Source organism: Procambarus clarkii, chromosome 91 (assembly GCF_040958095.1).
Source record: "Procambarus clarkii isolate CNS0578487 chromosome 91, FALCON_Pclarkii_2.0, whole genome shotgun sequence".
NCBI classification, from domain to species: domain Eukaryota; kingdom Metazoa; phylum Arthropoda; class Malacostraca; order Decapoda; family Cambaridae; genus Procambarus; species Procambarus clarkii.
The window spans coordinates 5466584-5482657 of NC_091240.1; the positions used below are offsets into that span (position 1 = coordinate 5466584).

Consider the following 16074-nt stretch of genomic DNA (forward strand, 5'->3'; position numbering starts at 1 on the left):
CTCAAGATTGCTCACTTCTACTCCTGACTCAGTTCCTTCAGCTTGCCTTATTTTATTCCTTCTGAGTGTAAGTTTAATTCTTGTTCAACCCGTCCTCTTAAAAATAACGTCACTTTTGGCTCGTATGCGCGCTATGGCTAAATTTGGACGTAATTTGAAATGAAACCGACTCACAAAAGTGACGTTCTGTTCCGTTTTCTATTTGAGTAGGCTGGCGTACGCGCAGAGGTTATGAGAGGACACTTTAAATTCACGTTTTTCATAACGTTTTGAAACTTTATGAGAATTTCCTGCCCACCTAACCTATCAGAGGACCCTTAACTTACTGTTGTTGAAAAAAAAAAATCCCAAATTTATTTTCATTTTTTTTTTCATTTTCAAATTACGTCCAAATTCGGCCATGCTGGCAAACGGCCAAAAGCGACGTTCTTTTTAAGAGGACAGGTTGATCTTGTTTGGCAGTTGCTTCAGAGATCAATTTTTATAATTAAGTTAGGCATTAAACACCCAACCCACAAATCTGAAAATAAAGGAAATGACTTGATATTGGTCCAGGATGGACCGAAATGTTGTTATCACGTAAAGGAAGTGAGGACAGCTTTAGTGGCTTTGCAAGAATGCAAAAATACCAATCTTATGTACTCTCACAAACCCATTGTACCTTCTTGTAAATTATCATTATATTATTTATTATTATATTCAGATTTGTGGGTCGAGTGTCATTTTCATCCACATTATTGTGACTTCTTGTCTGCAAGTTAGGCATGTTTCATATGTTTGGTATTCAATCCTTTGAATATTTGTGCCACTTATTTTTGTTAAGTATTATCATATTAACTTGTTCTTGTTAATTATTTCAAGACTTATCAATTGTTTGAGTTAAATTTAATATTTACTTTAATAGTTAATTTGAACTATTCTTAAATTAATAAACTGTTACATTCCATCCTAATCCCATGGCTTTCATTTGCAACCCAGAAACAGAACCCATAATAATAAATAATAATAATAATAACAATAATAATAATGAACAAATCCACAAGGGCTTTGACGAGGGTTCAAACCTATACTCTGAGCGTTCCCAGGCGCACTCTAGTCAGTTGACTAGAGCGCGTCTGAGAACATCCCGTGCATAGGTTCGAACCCTCATCAAGACCCTTGTGGATTTGTTCATTTGATATATCACGTTATTGTGATTTCTGTGTGGAATAACAATAACATTGAATATTGGTCCAGTGCCTAAAAATTATGCTGCTCGTCATAGTAATATCTACAACAAAACTCTTAGGACATTATAAATTAATCAAATAAACTTTTGCATCCACATGCCTGACAGTAATTATGCAATTTTCTATTGCGAAAGGACCACAATCTTTATTATGTACATGCTTAGTGCACTGCCTCCTCTGCTCCTCCTCTGAGGTGCATGTTACACCTAGACAACCTGGACATAATTCAGTGAAAGGCAACAATTTTAAAAGTGGTAAAAGGCATTAAATATGAATGAACCCGACATGGTAAACTTAAAACTGCAGCAATGCTAAAGTAGTACAAGTGGGTCTTTGGTTTGCTTCAATAGAACCTTGTTACATTAGACAAAGAATACTATTTAATATGACATGATCAACATTAGTATATTACTGCTTCCAAGAGCATGGCCACTATGTCTGCCTACAAGGTTTATGGTAACCCAATATACTGCCATAACAAGTGCCCAAGTTATTGTCAAAACTATCTTGTGCAATTTCTCCAATGTTTTGCTGATCATTAATGCTATATCAAGTGGTGCCATGGAGTAGTAGTTTTATAATTCTTAAAAAGCCTACAGCTAAATCTTCAATTATCTCGACTTTGTATCAAATTAGCCAGAGACTGCTGAAATCCCACTACTGCACTGTTACCTATGTGTGGTGACCAGACCTCACCTGATCTGAACTTAACCAAAACATGGGCAATTATTGCTATATTCACACTTGGCTGAAATATGAGAAAAGACAAAATATTTAATTTAAAATGGTTGGAAGTTGATCTATTACTGTATATGAAGCAGCATGTAAAGCTCAAGGTTGTGTAAAGTGACTGCTTACTATGATGGAATACATCAGGTATTTAAATACATTTAGTCAATGGCATTTTAAAATCTAAATTTTAAAGTAGATTATGTTTACAAAGTCATCACAGTTGTGCAATGAAAGCTTTACCCTCATGATACATATTTAAGGGCTAAAATCAGAGGAGATTCATCTTTTTTCCATTTCTTGCAGGGGGGGGGGGAGAAGAAAAAATCCTTTGGTAGTTAAGACTCTTATCTACCTTTATCCTCTGATGTACTTGTGCAACAAGAGACAGACTGTATCTAAACATACAGTAAGACTCTCATAATTCAGATATGCTGGAGTGTCAGCCAAGATGGTATTCCAAAAACCAGCTTTATAACTGCTCTATTATATAAAAACAAACTTTTAACAATAATTATTCTTGATTTTTTCCTAAGTTTCTTAAGGATTTGCTTTAAGGAAGTTTCAGATTTGACAGCATTTACTAGAAATGATCTAAAACAAAAGAAATAAGGTAGTTGTACTGTACTTTGTTATCTAAACAAGCTAATGGAGATTAGATAAGTAAATACACTAAAATCTAATGTGGTAGAGCTCTATGCAGTTTGAAAAATGTACTAGATGGCGAGACAATACTGTGCTATTTTGTTACTATGAAATCTGAATTGTTTTACTGCCAATTTTTGCAGTTAACACATCCAGATCAAAGCAGTCATGCACCTACATGCCACACCACCATCATATCTTTTATCATATCTATTTCAGCATTTTATCCGCTTTCTCAACTGCCATTCTTTCATGCTAACTAAGGATCAAGTTTTCATGGATTTTTATAAATTTATATCAACATGTGACTTAAAAATGGTATTTCATTTTAATTTTCTAAATGGAGCATCTTGTAATCATAACAAATTACTGTACTTCATGTTAATTTAGCAACGATAGTACCAGTAATGATGTACACTATATATTAGTAGTTAGCAAACATGTTCTTAGTACCTAAATCTTGAGAGTTTTACTATAAAAAGATAAGTCCGTGTAAACATTGTGCATAATCACATGTCAAATCTGACTATGACTTTACAACAACCAGATAATTTACTCATGTACAAGTAATCACACTTTTGTACTCTACAACATTATTTTTGTATACTAGTTTCTCATAATTAAAATTGTGTCATCTATTACATGCATCTATAAATACCATCAGTTCCTTTTTTTTATTATCATAATAAAAGTATAACCTCTTCACATGCATGTCAGCTACCAGCTCAACTCGGTGTGATAACACACCTTCCCTTACGTTCAACTCTTTTCATCCACCACTATATAGTGCACTAAGTAGTTCGTTTTAAGACAATTTATATATTATTTATCTGAAGCTTGAGCATCCTGAACAAGACTCCACACTAACCTCAATTTTAATGCAATATTCTTGCAATCAAAATCAGGACCTGTGATATACTGTACATGGTATATTTACTTTAAGTTTAAATTAAGTACCCCAGTCAGTTATGTATACAGTGTGCATTTGCAATGTAGGGGATGTATTGGTAGTTCCTTTGGAAACATTACCAAATTCCTGCATTATTATTATTATACAGTGGAACCTTTATATTTGTCAGCCCCTATACTCGTCACCATCCCTATGCTAACATTAAGGTAATGCTTCAATTGGGCCAAAATGCAGAATATGGTCGAAAAGTGGCACCAAACATTGTCATAATTCATCAAAACAAACGCATCCAATCATAATGTGATTGGCTACTTCATCAAATTATATACATACATATATACATACATATACATACATATATATATATATATATATATGTGTGTGTGTGTGTGTGTGTGTGTGTGTGTGTGTGTGTGTGTGTGTGTGTGTGTGTGTGTGTGTGTGTGTGTGTGTGTGACAGCAAAGAATTTGTCCAACATTCTTTTTCTAAATTAAGTGCTAGTGAACTGTCGGCAAAGGGGATAAAACGACAACGCTCACCACAACTGGAGTTTTTGTATTATTTTATGTATAATTTATGTATTATTTTGGGGGGCTGGGAATGGAGTAATTGAAATTCGGTTATTTCTTTTGGGGAAAATTGTTTCCATAATCGCCTGGCCCTCAAGAACAGATTAATGACAAATATTGAGGTTCCACTGTATTCTTGTAAAGAAATTCTTAATGCTTCCAGTCATGAAATCTTTTCATGACACACACCACTGTCATTAGGACTATGAACTTCTTCTCAATAAATTACTTGAAACTTTTATTGTCAAATTTTTTTCTGCGATAACCTGTTTTGATCAAGACTCGTTTTTCAACACTGGAGAAATATTAACCCTCTGGAGCTTTTTTCTTCTCTGGCTCCATCTTAAACTTATCGTACTTCCTCCAGGAGCCACTGATACATGTCCCTGTCCCTCGCCACCAGACGTTGATGTCTTCATAGTGTTGCTGGTGAGTATCATCATGAAGCATCGCACACAGCCGACACATAAAGTATGTATTGATGAACTCTCCCGTACCTTTCCACCTGTTGAACATCAGTCATATTTGGTGAAAAAGTTGAATTCTCCAAGTACTGTACTGTAAATAAAGCTTATGAATACACTGTACACAACTACTTTGTTAGATCACTGATTAAAATCACTACTGTATCTATGCATCAAACCGATCACTGTTCAAACTTAAACAAATATTGTACTGTACTAATAAAATACAGGATCTCAACTAATCAGCCTACACTACTATGTACATGTACTATGTACTATATCCTAATATGCCATAATAATACTACTATTTTAATAATTCAATTGACTAATAAACAAGTTTCTGAGGTGCTATAATAATATCATTAGTGCCATATAAATACAATAAAATAACACACTAAAAAAAGTATAAATAAAAGCTAAAACAATAGGAAACAAATAAAACTGGGCTAAGGAAGACGATCATGTATCATATCATATTTTGCTGTATTGTAATTGGAGACTATGGTAAACCTGGCTGAAGATCATTAAAAACCATAACATATGGCAGAAAGTTCAACGTTCTTTCACAAGAAAAACAACCTGGGATCCAATGGAAAGCGGACCAACAACAAACCACCAGCAGTTGGTATCACAAAACCAGATGCAACTCCACTGCTTCTACTATAATAACTATAATCTATGGTTTTCAACTGAGCTGGTGTTGCTGAAAAGTAAACTTCACATTTTGGTTAGCAACTTGTGTATTACCTGAATTTATCCGAGGAGCACCGTGTCTCTAGTGGCCTCAGCAAGAACAGGATACCTGAGGTTTGTCAAAGGTCTCCCCTCCCCCCCCTCCCTCAATGTTTCTTGAATATTTTTTCCAGTTGGATTTTGAACTGCAGTATTGTCTTGGCATTTATGGTCCGGAAGGTAGGCAGTTTCATGGGTGAAACCCTTTTCATCCCTATGGGTGAAAAAGCATCTCCTGTTTTCCGTTCTACGTTGTGGCTTGTTAAGCTTGAAAGCCGTTGCTCCTTAAATGTGTTACATGTGACCGTTTAAAATAAGTGGTCTGGATCAACATACTCCAAACTTCAGTACTGTATTTTAAAAGTTTGGATGAGATGAGCCGTGCCATGTCTGGCTTGCAGTGTTGGCCGACGTTCTCAGACAATATGTGGAGCACGTAAAAATCCTTGACTGGCCAGAGTTGGGGGACCCATGTGAGTCTTCAAAGATCAACACAAGGAAGTCATCGGCAAACAATATTCCCCACCAACACAATTGGTTTTATATCCAGGTGAACTTCACAGATATGAGGATCATGGCCATACTTTTTTGGGTGAATAACAAAGTCACACATCTCTACACACCTACTTGTCCAAGGACATCTGCACACTGCATTCTGCAACCGACATCAGTACACCCTTCATGAAAACTGAGCATCAGGCTACCTCCCCATCCATAACCTTCATGAAAACTGAGCATCAGGCTACCTCCCCATCCATAACCTTCATGAAAACTGAGCATCAGACTACCTCCCCATCCATAACCTTCATGAAAACTGAGCATCAGGCTACCTCCCCATCCATAACCTTCATGAAAACTGAGCATCAGGCTACCTCTCCATCCATAACCTTCATGAAAACTGAGCATCAGGCTACCTCCCCATCCATAACCTTCATGAAAAGAATGGGCATCAGGAAAGGTCACCCACCCATGTCCTTCATGCATCTCTCAACTTTTACACTCAAGAGGGTTTATACAGCACTGACAGAACTTGTCAAAGAATTAATTTTCCCACGTTCATTATTGAAAATCTAAGTGGAGACTGAGTTGTGTGGTTAGAGCTGGATCACTGTGCTTATCCCAATAAAACTTTGCAGGGAGACAAGATTCGTGGGCCTTGTCGCACACCACACAAGCCTCGGGACGACCAAATAATGTAAATAAAGCTTAGACTTCACGCCCCAGCACCCCACCGACCATGGCCGACCACAAAGTAGTACTGTATAAGGGCATCAAATGTAAGGTCACTGAAGTATTCACAGTTGTGCGCTGGATGGTCAAATAAGAGTCCCCAGGACCCATTATGGGTGTTAACCTCATTGTCCCTCACCAAAGCAGTATGTTGTCTACCAGAGGCCACACATAAAAAGATAACAGGACAAATGTCACCATGCCAGGGAGCCGGTCGGCCGAGCGGACAGCACGCGGGACTTGTGATCCTGTGGTCCTGGGTTCGATCCCGGGCGCCGGCGAGAAACAATGGGCAGAGTTTCTTTCACCCTATGCCCCTGTTACCTAGCAGTAAAATAGGTACCTGGGTGTTAGTCAGCTGTCACGGGCTGCTTCCTGGGGGTGGAGGCCTGGTCGAGGACCGGGCCGCGGGGACACAAAAAAAAAAAGCCCCGAAATCATCTCAAGATAACCTCAAGAAGATGCCAATCCCGGACACACTAGAGGTATATAACCTAAGGTGTACCAGCTGCCCGTTCTCACCACTGGACGCTAATAACTAATGTTTTCCCTAACCAGAAACATTCTAAGCTAAGGTGGAGAACCTTAGCTTACAATGAAGCTAATTGCACTGCTTGAGCCAGAAGTGGGCTAACCAACTACACTTCACAACACCTCCCTGGCTTTTGTTAGAATTGAAGTCCACTTCCACCACCACGTGAAGGTATTGCTCATAATGGGGGGGGGGGGAAGGCTAAACACTATTTCTCTTCTAAACCAAAAATACAACTCTGCAAAACAAAAAACAAAAAAAGGCGTTAAATGTACAAATGCTCATTACTATTTTGTCGCTTACCTAAAATACTCATTATAAAGATCATCATTTTGATCAAGAAGATGAAGAAAGTTGGCAAGTTCTTTAGGCGACTCGAAGTCGTCAACATGTATGTATGACTTGTGTGGAGCCTGGCGGGCGTAGTCCTCGGGGTGGGCGCCCATCACGATAGGCAGGATGTGGTGGCTGTGGAGAAGATCACGCGTTAATACTCTACAAGTACCTTTCCATTATATACACTCAGTAATCACAAATATTCTCAATAATAAGATATATAAGCAAGAAACCGTTAGTAGAATTTAAGAGTTTAGGGCATGCGAGATACAATATGCCCAGACCAGCCCACAGCCTCATACACCTCAACTGTTCTTTAATACTTGTAGTAAATCATGGTTAATATCGATGGTGTTTATTGTGAACAGTATCGCACTACAGTTGAACAAATATTTCAGTAGAGCATCTGCAATACCGCGGACCGCTACATAATATCAGAGATGGCCGAGTACTTGGGAATATTGGAGTTATGGGTCGAAAGAAAGCATGGAAGAGTGTCTGGGGGGGGGGGGGGCCCATACACGGAAGAGTGTCTGAGGGGGCAGCCCAGACCACTGTCTTGGTCAGAGACACAGTGGACCTGGCCACTGTCTTGGTCACTGGAGCCTGGAGCCACCATGCTGGGGAAGTACAGCATCTTAAACACCGCGCTGCTCCGAAGGCGACTGGCCAGTGTCTTCATATTTGGCCGGATAATATGTTGTGGTTGTGTTCTTACCGAGAGGGATTAATGTGGCTGCTGCTACTGGTCTTTCCACAACAGTGAGCCGGCGCCCCGTCCGCCGGGCACGTTCGTCCAGCCAGCGCCCGACCTCAAACATGTATTCATCTATTTTAACGTAATGTGTATTCAAAATTGGTATTTACTTTATTATAAGTTTATATTATTATATATTAGGATTGTACATAGGCGTAGGTTAGGTGTTTAGATTATGTTGGCAACTTTTTCAAGTACGTTGGTGAAGCGTTTAGAGCAACCCGTTCTCAGACCAGGTCCATTCCATCCAGCGGTCGACCGCAAAGACCCAATTCAACAATTTTAACATGCTGTTCATTCAAAATAGAAATTTTCTCAAATATAAGTTAATAGTGTTATATATTAGCATATTGTGCATATTTAGGCACTGGTTAGGTTAGGTGTTTAGGTTCTGTTGGTGAAGCATTTACAGCGTTGTGGTTCGAACAAAAGTCGTCAGTGAAGCACTTGTTCCGGAATTTTTCGAACGTCATCAGTTGAGAGCTTGTGTAAGCCGCTTTTCATTCCTAAACAGCGGGTTTGGCGGGTGCATGGAATACACTTATGGATTTTTGTTTGGAGGACGGGCTGATATTTAGAGAGGTGAACAAATCCATGACGTGCCATGGATTTGTTCCATGTTGGAATCCATGGCCGTGACGTGATTTGTTCATTTGATGCATCACGTTAGTGTGATCTCTGTGTGTAATTTAGAGAGGTGCTATTCGAACACAGTACGAGAGCAAAGCATTGTTCGAGGAAAGTTCAAACGTCATCAGTTGAGAGTCGTGTGTAAAGTGTTTTTCTTTAAAAAAAAAAAAGCGGGTTTGGCTATTGGACTAACGAGAATTTGGTCAATGTTTATGGAGCCGGGCTGTGGGCAGCAATCGAGAGGTTTACCTGTCAGTGGCCAGGGTTCGATTCCCATGTTGGGACCGAAACCTTTAAGATCATAAGAATAAAGGTAACTGCTAAAGGCCTATTGGCCCATACGAGGCAGCTCCTATTTATAACCACCCAATCACACTCATATACATGTCCAACCCACGTTTTAAACAATCGAGGGACCCCACCTCCACCATGTTACGCGGTAATTGGTTCCACAAATCAACAACCCTGTTACCGAACCATTATTTACCAAGGTCTTTCGTAAATGAAAACCTATCCAATTTATGTACATTGTTTCGTGTTCTGTCTTGTGTTGATACTTTTAATACCCTATTAATATCCCCACTGTTATGTCCATTCATCCACTTGAATCCACTTTGGGCAACATATCCTTTCACCCGAATGTCTTTTTACCTGGCAATAAATAGGTACCCGGGAGTTTGGCAGGTGTTGTGGGTTGCATGCTGGGAAAGGCCAGTAATTGGCCTAGGAAGGGGGTTGGAAAAGCCTGTCCCAGACTACAGGAAAGCATACGGTGACCCATTGGCTCGTCTGCCACCCCGCCTCCCTCACCCTTTCCTCCCCACACACGCAGCTGTATGGCGTTGTTTTAGACTTGGCTACTCGGAACGAAATGTCCATGTAGCGCGGGCTATAGTGAGCCCGTAACGCTCCTGTAACACCATCTGCCACGTGTACTTAACACACATGTGTTAAGCCTCATGGCATGACTGCCACAGTGAACACCTGCCTCCACGTGACGGTAACTGGACCCCGGGGTCCTGGCCGGCCCCTCCTGGACCCGGGGGTCCTGGCCGGCCCCTCCTGGACCCGACAGAGGCCTGGCCGGCCCCTCCTGGACCCGGGGGTCCTGGCCGGCCCCTCCTGGACCCGACAGGGGCCTGGCCGGCCCCTCCTGGACCCGGGGGTCCTGGCCGGCCCCTCCTGGACCCGACAGGGGCCTGGCCGGCCCCTCCTGGACCCGACAGGGGCCTGGCCGGCCCCTCCTGGACCCGACAGGGGCCTGGCCGGCTCCTCCTGGACCCGATAGGGGCCTGGCCGGCTCCTCCTGGACCCGGGGTCCTGGCCGGTCACCTCGCCAGGCTGTGGCCGGCCACTGTGGCAGTTTAAGTTACTTTTTGTGTATGGTGATGATTTTTTCGTTAGTGGTAATAATGAGAGCAGTGGCGAGATGGGTACAAGACAATGTCGTCCTCCACACCGCCTCCAGGCCACCTTCCACGCCACGCTGTGGTGGCGGAGGTTGTCATGGTGGCCGGTGGTGGTGGCCGGTGGTGGTGGCCGGTGGTGGTGGCAGGTGGTGGTGGTAGCAGGTGGTGGCGGCGGTTAGTAGTCGCATGGCACTGCAGTACCAACATGAGGCTATGAGCTGCGCCCGAGTGCAGAGGACAGCTACAAAGGACCCAGAGTGCGCTTCACGGATCGATTATGTCCGCATTGCTTTGCGGTTATGAGCGCGCTCTCACGCAGAAGGCCACTTCAATAGGAATCCAGTGAACCATCGAGCAACATCGGATTCTCAATTATTGGCAAACTATTTCAGTCCATCAAATCTAGATATCTTTCCTGTACCCGAGCTGTAAGATTCACAGCAGCTCACCAGAAGAGAATACAAACATACACGATTTGTCTTGAAAATCTTGTCTCAATAAACCTACATATGTTTATCTCCGTATCTCTCTCTGTTCACTCAATTTGGCATATAGAACCTAGATTTAGCTCTTGAGCCCGCCTCTTCTAATAGTTTCCGGACCCATAATTCTATATAATTTCTTCATCACTTCTCTTGCTGTTGCACAGCGGGAGAAATGATGACAATGTCCCTAAGGATCTTTGTTCCCGATTATGTTTCCTCTTTTCATCTTTTTTGAAATATACAAAGATCCCGTTCCTTTAGTCTTTCCTCTCAGTTCTGGAACCTGTCTTGTGGTGGCAGGGACCAGGCAATGTCCCTCTCTGAACCATTTATCTCTCCAGTTTGTACTCAAGTCCCCTCGTTCTCTCCTGCACATCGAACAGTCAATTCCACTTAGAATGTCATACGTTATCATCATCATCGCCGTATTCCTTCTTTCGTTCAGTGTGGTGAGGTCCAGTTCCCCACAGTTTTTTTCTTCATAGATGAGTCCCCTCAGCTCCAGAGCAAGCCTTGTTGCATAGCTTGGCACCTTAGGGTAGTTTGCATTTGTGCTTGTGTAGGAGCGCGTGTGTGTTTTTGTCATGCTTATCTCTCAAGGGTTGGCGAAATCCAGCTCTTGGACCCCAACGCTTACTGCACTTGGTACTTTTATATTTAAACCGTTCTCACTATGTCATGTTTAACTTGAGATAAAGAACTGACGTTGTTTCCAAGGTTTATGCTTCACGCTCTATCATCTATTCCTCTCAGGATCTTGTATGTTGTGATCATATCACCTTTTTTTCAAGCTTTTGCTGTGGAAAGTGAGTTTTCTTAGCTTAGTCTGTTCCCAGAACCAAGCTATCTTTTGTGCTAATCTCAAAGCAACTCTCTGGAATTTCTCTATTTTTTCATGAGTTTCACAATGTAGGGATTCCATGCTGGCGCTACATCTTCTAGGACTGGTCTGACGAGGGTGTGTATAATGTTCTCAATATTTCCTTGCTAAGGTTTCTAAATGCTATTCTTGTGTTTGCATATATTGTTGATGTAGTTATATTAACATTTGCCTTTGGTGGTAGTGCTGGCGGTGTGCTCCTTGTGCTGGGTCCTCCTCCTCCTCACTGTTGCAGTTGTCTTTCATTGATCCTGATCCATGTTTTTGGCATTCTAGTACTGCTCATATACTGTATTGCTTTATAATTACTGGTATTGAATTCCAGAAGTTATTTATCTAACCAAGCTTTATCTTGTTTAGGTTCTCCTGTGTTGTACAATATTCACATGGCCTTTACCCTTCTCACTAATATGTCATCATCGGCACACATTACCTGGTTGATAACTGGTTGATGGGGTTCTGGGAGTTGTTCTACTCCCGAAGCCGGGCCCGAGGCCAGACTTGACTTCTGAGAGTTTGGTCCACCAGGCTGTTGCTTGGAGCGGCCCGCAGGCCCCACACACCCACCACAGCCCGGTTGGTCCGGCACTCCTTGAAGGAAACAATCTAGTTTCCTCTTGAAGATGTCTTTACATTGACATGTAAGATGGTGCCACCTCAGACAGGTCGTCTACATATATCTGGAACAGTAGGTGGTACAAGGTTCGAACCCTGTGAGATACTGCAGGGAAGTCTTCTCCCCTCACCCACAGCCCACACATTAGTAATCAACAGACTATGAACAGTATACACAAATGCAGATGGCATCACAAATAAGTCAGTGGAACTCCAGTATTCCTGCTGCTGCTGCTTCCTCTAGTTTTTGATCACTTGACACCACCTTTGAAATACTTGAGCAGTCCCCGTGGCGCAGTGGTAAGATACTCGCCTGGCGTTTCGCAAGCGCCTCGCCTTGAGTTCGAATCCTGGCCGGGGAGGATTGACCGGGCGCCAATCCTTAACTGTAGCCTCTGTTCACCCAGCAGTGAATGGGTACCTGGATGTTAAACGATTCGGCGGGGTCGTATTCTGGGGAAATTAGGGTTAAGGACCTGCCCGAAACGCTACGCGTACTAGTGGCTTTACAAAAATGTAAAACTCTTGTATAAAATCGTCTACACAAGTCTAATTTGTAGCGTCTTCTGATGTAGATGAAGGAGCGATGTAGGCGAAGGAAAACGTTTTGGGAGTGTGGCATATAGAATTATCAAAGCAGACGTGGACGTCTTATTGGCAAGATGTTTGGTAGCTAAGATAAGCTTACTGTCCTTTATCAGCGCTGTGTTGCGAGGGAGGTCAAGTATTTCAACATATACGAGTGTCTGTAGATGAATAAGTAGCATTCGCACATACACACTTGGATGCTTTTGTGCTTGTTGCGTTATTGTTGGGAAGACGGGGAGGGGGAAGAGGGGGAGAAGATGCTGGTCCATATGTCGTCTTAGGGTTATGTATTGTGGTGCTTGGCCCACCAGCTGTGAGGGCGGAGCGTCTCCTCATGGAGTAGTTTTCCTAGCATAGGGTCTTCTAACATTCCGATCGAGTTGCAGGCTGTGTACCATTGTTTGAGAGGGAAGGGGAGAGAATGGGAGGGGGGAGAAGAATGGGCGGGGAGAGAATGGGAGGCGAGGGGAAGAGGGGGAGTCGAGGGGAAGAGGGGCAGATGAGAAGAGTCAACACATTCTGAGTTTGGAAAGCTGGAGTCACACCTGCAGTATCCTGAAAGATCAGATATCCATTAATGGCTGGACTTAATTCCCCCCGACACAAACCCAGAGGAAACGTCATCGTCGTCGCCGCCGCACGGATCCTCTGAAGGTCAAGGCGAGGATGTGGACAAAATGGGTCCTCCCCCCCCCCACACGCCTGTCAACCCACGCCGAGGCCAGGCGAACCCCGCTTTGTCTAGTGGAGTGCTTCCTAATATTAACTTCGCTCCTCTATTACAATCATTTATCTACTGGAGGGTACGCGTTGTCGCTGGAACATTGGCTGCAAGGGCCAGTGGTCGCCGCGGGCCTGGCCCGGGGACTCCAGGTCCAACTTTGGCTACAAGGGCGAGTGACTTGTAGATTGGCTGGGACGGGCAATGAGTACTGGACGAGCTGGAAGGTGTACTGGACGCGCTGGAAGGTGGGCTGGACGAGCTGGAAGGTGTACTGGACGAGCTGGAAGGTGGGCTGGACGAGCTGGAAGGTGTACTGGACGAGCTGGAAGGTGGGCTGGACGAGCTGGAAGGTGGGCTGGACGCGCTGGAAGGTGTACTGGACGAGCTGGAAGGTGGGCTGGACGAGCTGGAAGGTGTACTGGACGCGCTGGAAGGTGGGCTGGACGAGCTGGAAGGTGTACTGGACGAGCTGGAAGGTGGGCTGGACGAGCTGGAAGGTGGGCTGGACGAGCTGGAAGGTGGGCTGGACGAGCTGGAAGGTGGGCTGGACGAGCTGAAAGGTGTACTGGACGAGCTGAAAGGTGTACTGGACGAGCTGGAAGGTGTACTGGACGAGCTGGAAGGTGTACTGGACGAGCTGGAAGGTGTACTGGACGCGCTGGAAGGTGTACTGGACGAGCTGGAAGGTGTACTGGACGAGCTGGAAGGTGTACTGGACGAGCTGGAAGGTGTACTGGACGCGCTGGAAGGTGTACTGGACGCGCTGGAAGGTGTACTGGACGAGCTGGAAGGTGTACTGGACGAGCTGGAAGGTGTACTGGACGAGCTGGAAGGTGGGCTGGACGAGCTGGAAGGTGGGCTGGACGAGCTGGAAGGTGGGCTGGGCGAGCTGGAAGGTGTACTGGGCGAGCTGGAAGGTGTACTGGACGAGCTGGAAGGTGTACTGGACGAGCTGGAAGAGGCAATGAGTGAAAAATGCCTTCGGATGGGTCAAAGAATGCAGGACACTCTGGACTCTCACCAACAAACAACGACTTGGCCCAAGAAACGTTCACTCCACTCTCAACGTTTGGCGACACAGACATTGGCTACATTTGGGAGAAACACCAACGAAGATTACCGCGACATCCCAAGAACCCCTTTGAGAAATGTCTGCTGGCGTGCAGCGTACTTTATACTGGCCGAACACTTTGCCAATGTGCTCTTCCTCTCTGTATTACCAGGGCTGTCACCCTGTAGCCTCTTACCGGCTGTCACGGCCACCCTGTAGCCTCTTACCGGCTGTCACGGCCACCCTGTAGCCTCTTACTGGCTGTCACGGCCACCCTGTAGCCTCTTACTGGCTGTCACGGCCACCCTGTAGCCTCTTACTGGCTGTCACGGCCACCCTGTAGCCTCTTACTGGCTGTCACAATAAGGTCAGCCACAAGGCCTAAAGGAGACGTATCACGAGACCTAAACCCCCCGAGTGCGGGTTAAGTAACGCCCCCTTGGAGCAACTGCTGGTCTGATCACGGTTCAAATTGCACTCGCCATCAGAAACCTATTTTCCAACCTTATTTTGGGGGTTTTATTTGGTTTAATAATATTTTAATAGTATATACGCACGAAGAGGAGCCAGTAATCTGACCACTGACAACTAAACAGGCGAGGCCTTGGAGCTAAAGCTCGACCCAAAAGAATATCCTTGTAATACCACAAAACAAAAATAAATAACAAAATTGTCAATAACCTTTTTTTTTTTTAACCCGTGTTAAATATTTGACAGCAAAATTAAAACCTAATTAAAATATCAGTGTATATAAAATATTCCCGCCACACTGTACTGGCGGTAAGACGAACTGTGAGGTGACGAATGGTCGAGGGAGGTGACGAATGGTCGAGGGAGGTGACGAATGGTCGAGGGAGGTGACGAATGGTCGAGGGAGGTGACGAATGGTCGGGGGAGGTGACGAATGGTCGGGGGAGGTGACGAATGGTCGGGGGAGGTGACGAATGGTCGAGGGAGGTGACGAATCGTCGAGGGAGGTGACGAAGGGCAGTGTCAGGTGGCGTCAGGTGAGGTACTAACCCACCATCTTGTCCTCTAGTAGACTGCGCCAGCTACACCTGCAGGGTATAACACCTGCTATCTACACCTGCAGGATATAACACCCGCTATCTATATGTCTCACCTTTGGAATATCAGGAATATTGATCTGCTGCGACAAATATTTCCACCTCCCCCACACCGTGACGGATCACTATAGTCTGGCACGACGGACGGCCGGACAGTCCACGTCACGACAACCTGATCAATCCAACCACACGCTGCTGCTGTTTAAGGTTCGCTACTGGGAACAAAAAGTTCCAAGTAGCACGGGCTATGGTGAGCCCGTAGTGGACTTATCAGGCACAGAAGCGGGGCTGTAACTTACCATCCAAGAGGGGTTTTTTTGCAGCAAGAGGAGAGGGGGAAATGTTACGGGGGTATTCATGCCCGTGCCACCTCTTGGGTGGCTTAATCTTCATCAATCAATCAGGGGAAATGGAGAGACATGTTAGGACCTGCCACTGAGGGGGGACAGTGACGACCCCTCCCTACACCCCCACATATCACACAGCACTCT

The 16074-nt window shown here is 44.3% G+C and overlaps 1 protein-coding gene across 4 annotated transcripts in view; it reads right to left on the reverse strand.

Moving 5' to 3' along the window:
• Positions 1 to 224: 224 nt before the first annotated feature.
• The window catches only part of LOC123773963 (glycoprotein 3-alpha-L-fucosyltransferase A), a 256030-nt gene continuing 240180 nt past the window's right edge, over positions 225 to 16074 (reverse strand). For all 4 annotated transcript variants that reach the window (XM_069318687.1, XM_069318686.1, XM_045767963.2 and 1 more), the window contains 2 exons: positions 7345 to 7509; positions 225 to 4588 (listed from right to left, as the gene is read on the reverse strand). In XM_069318687.1, coding sequence (XP_069174788.1) covers positions 4390 to 4588; positions 7345 to 7509 — 364 coding nt within the window. In that variant the 3' untranslated portion in view covers positions 225 to 4389. The remainder of the gene's footprint in view (positions 4589 to 7344; positions 7510 to 16074) is intronic.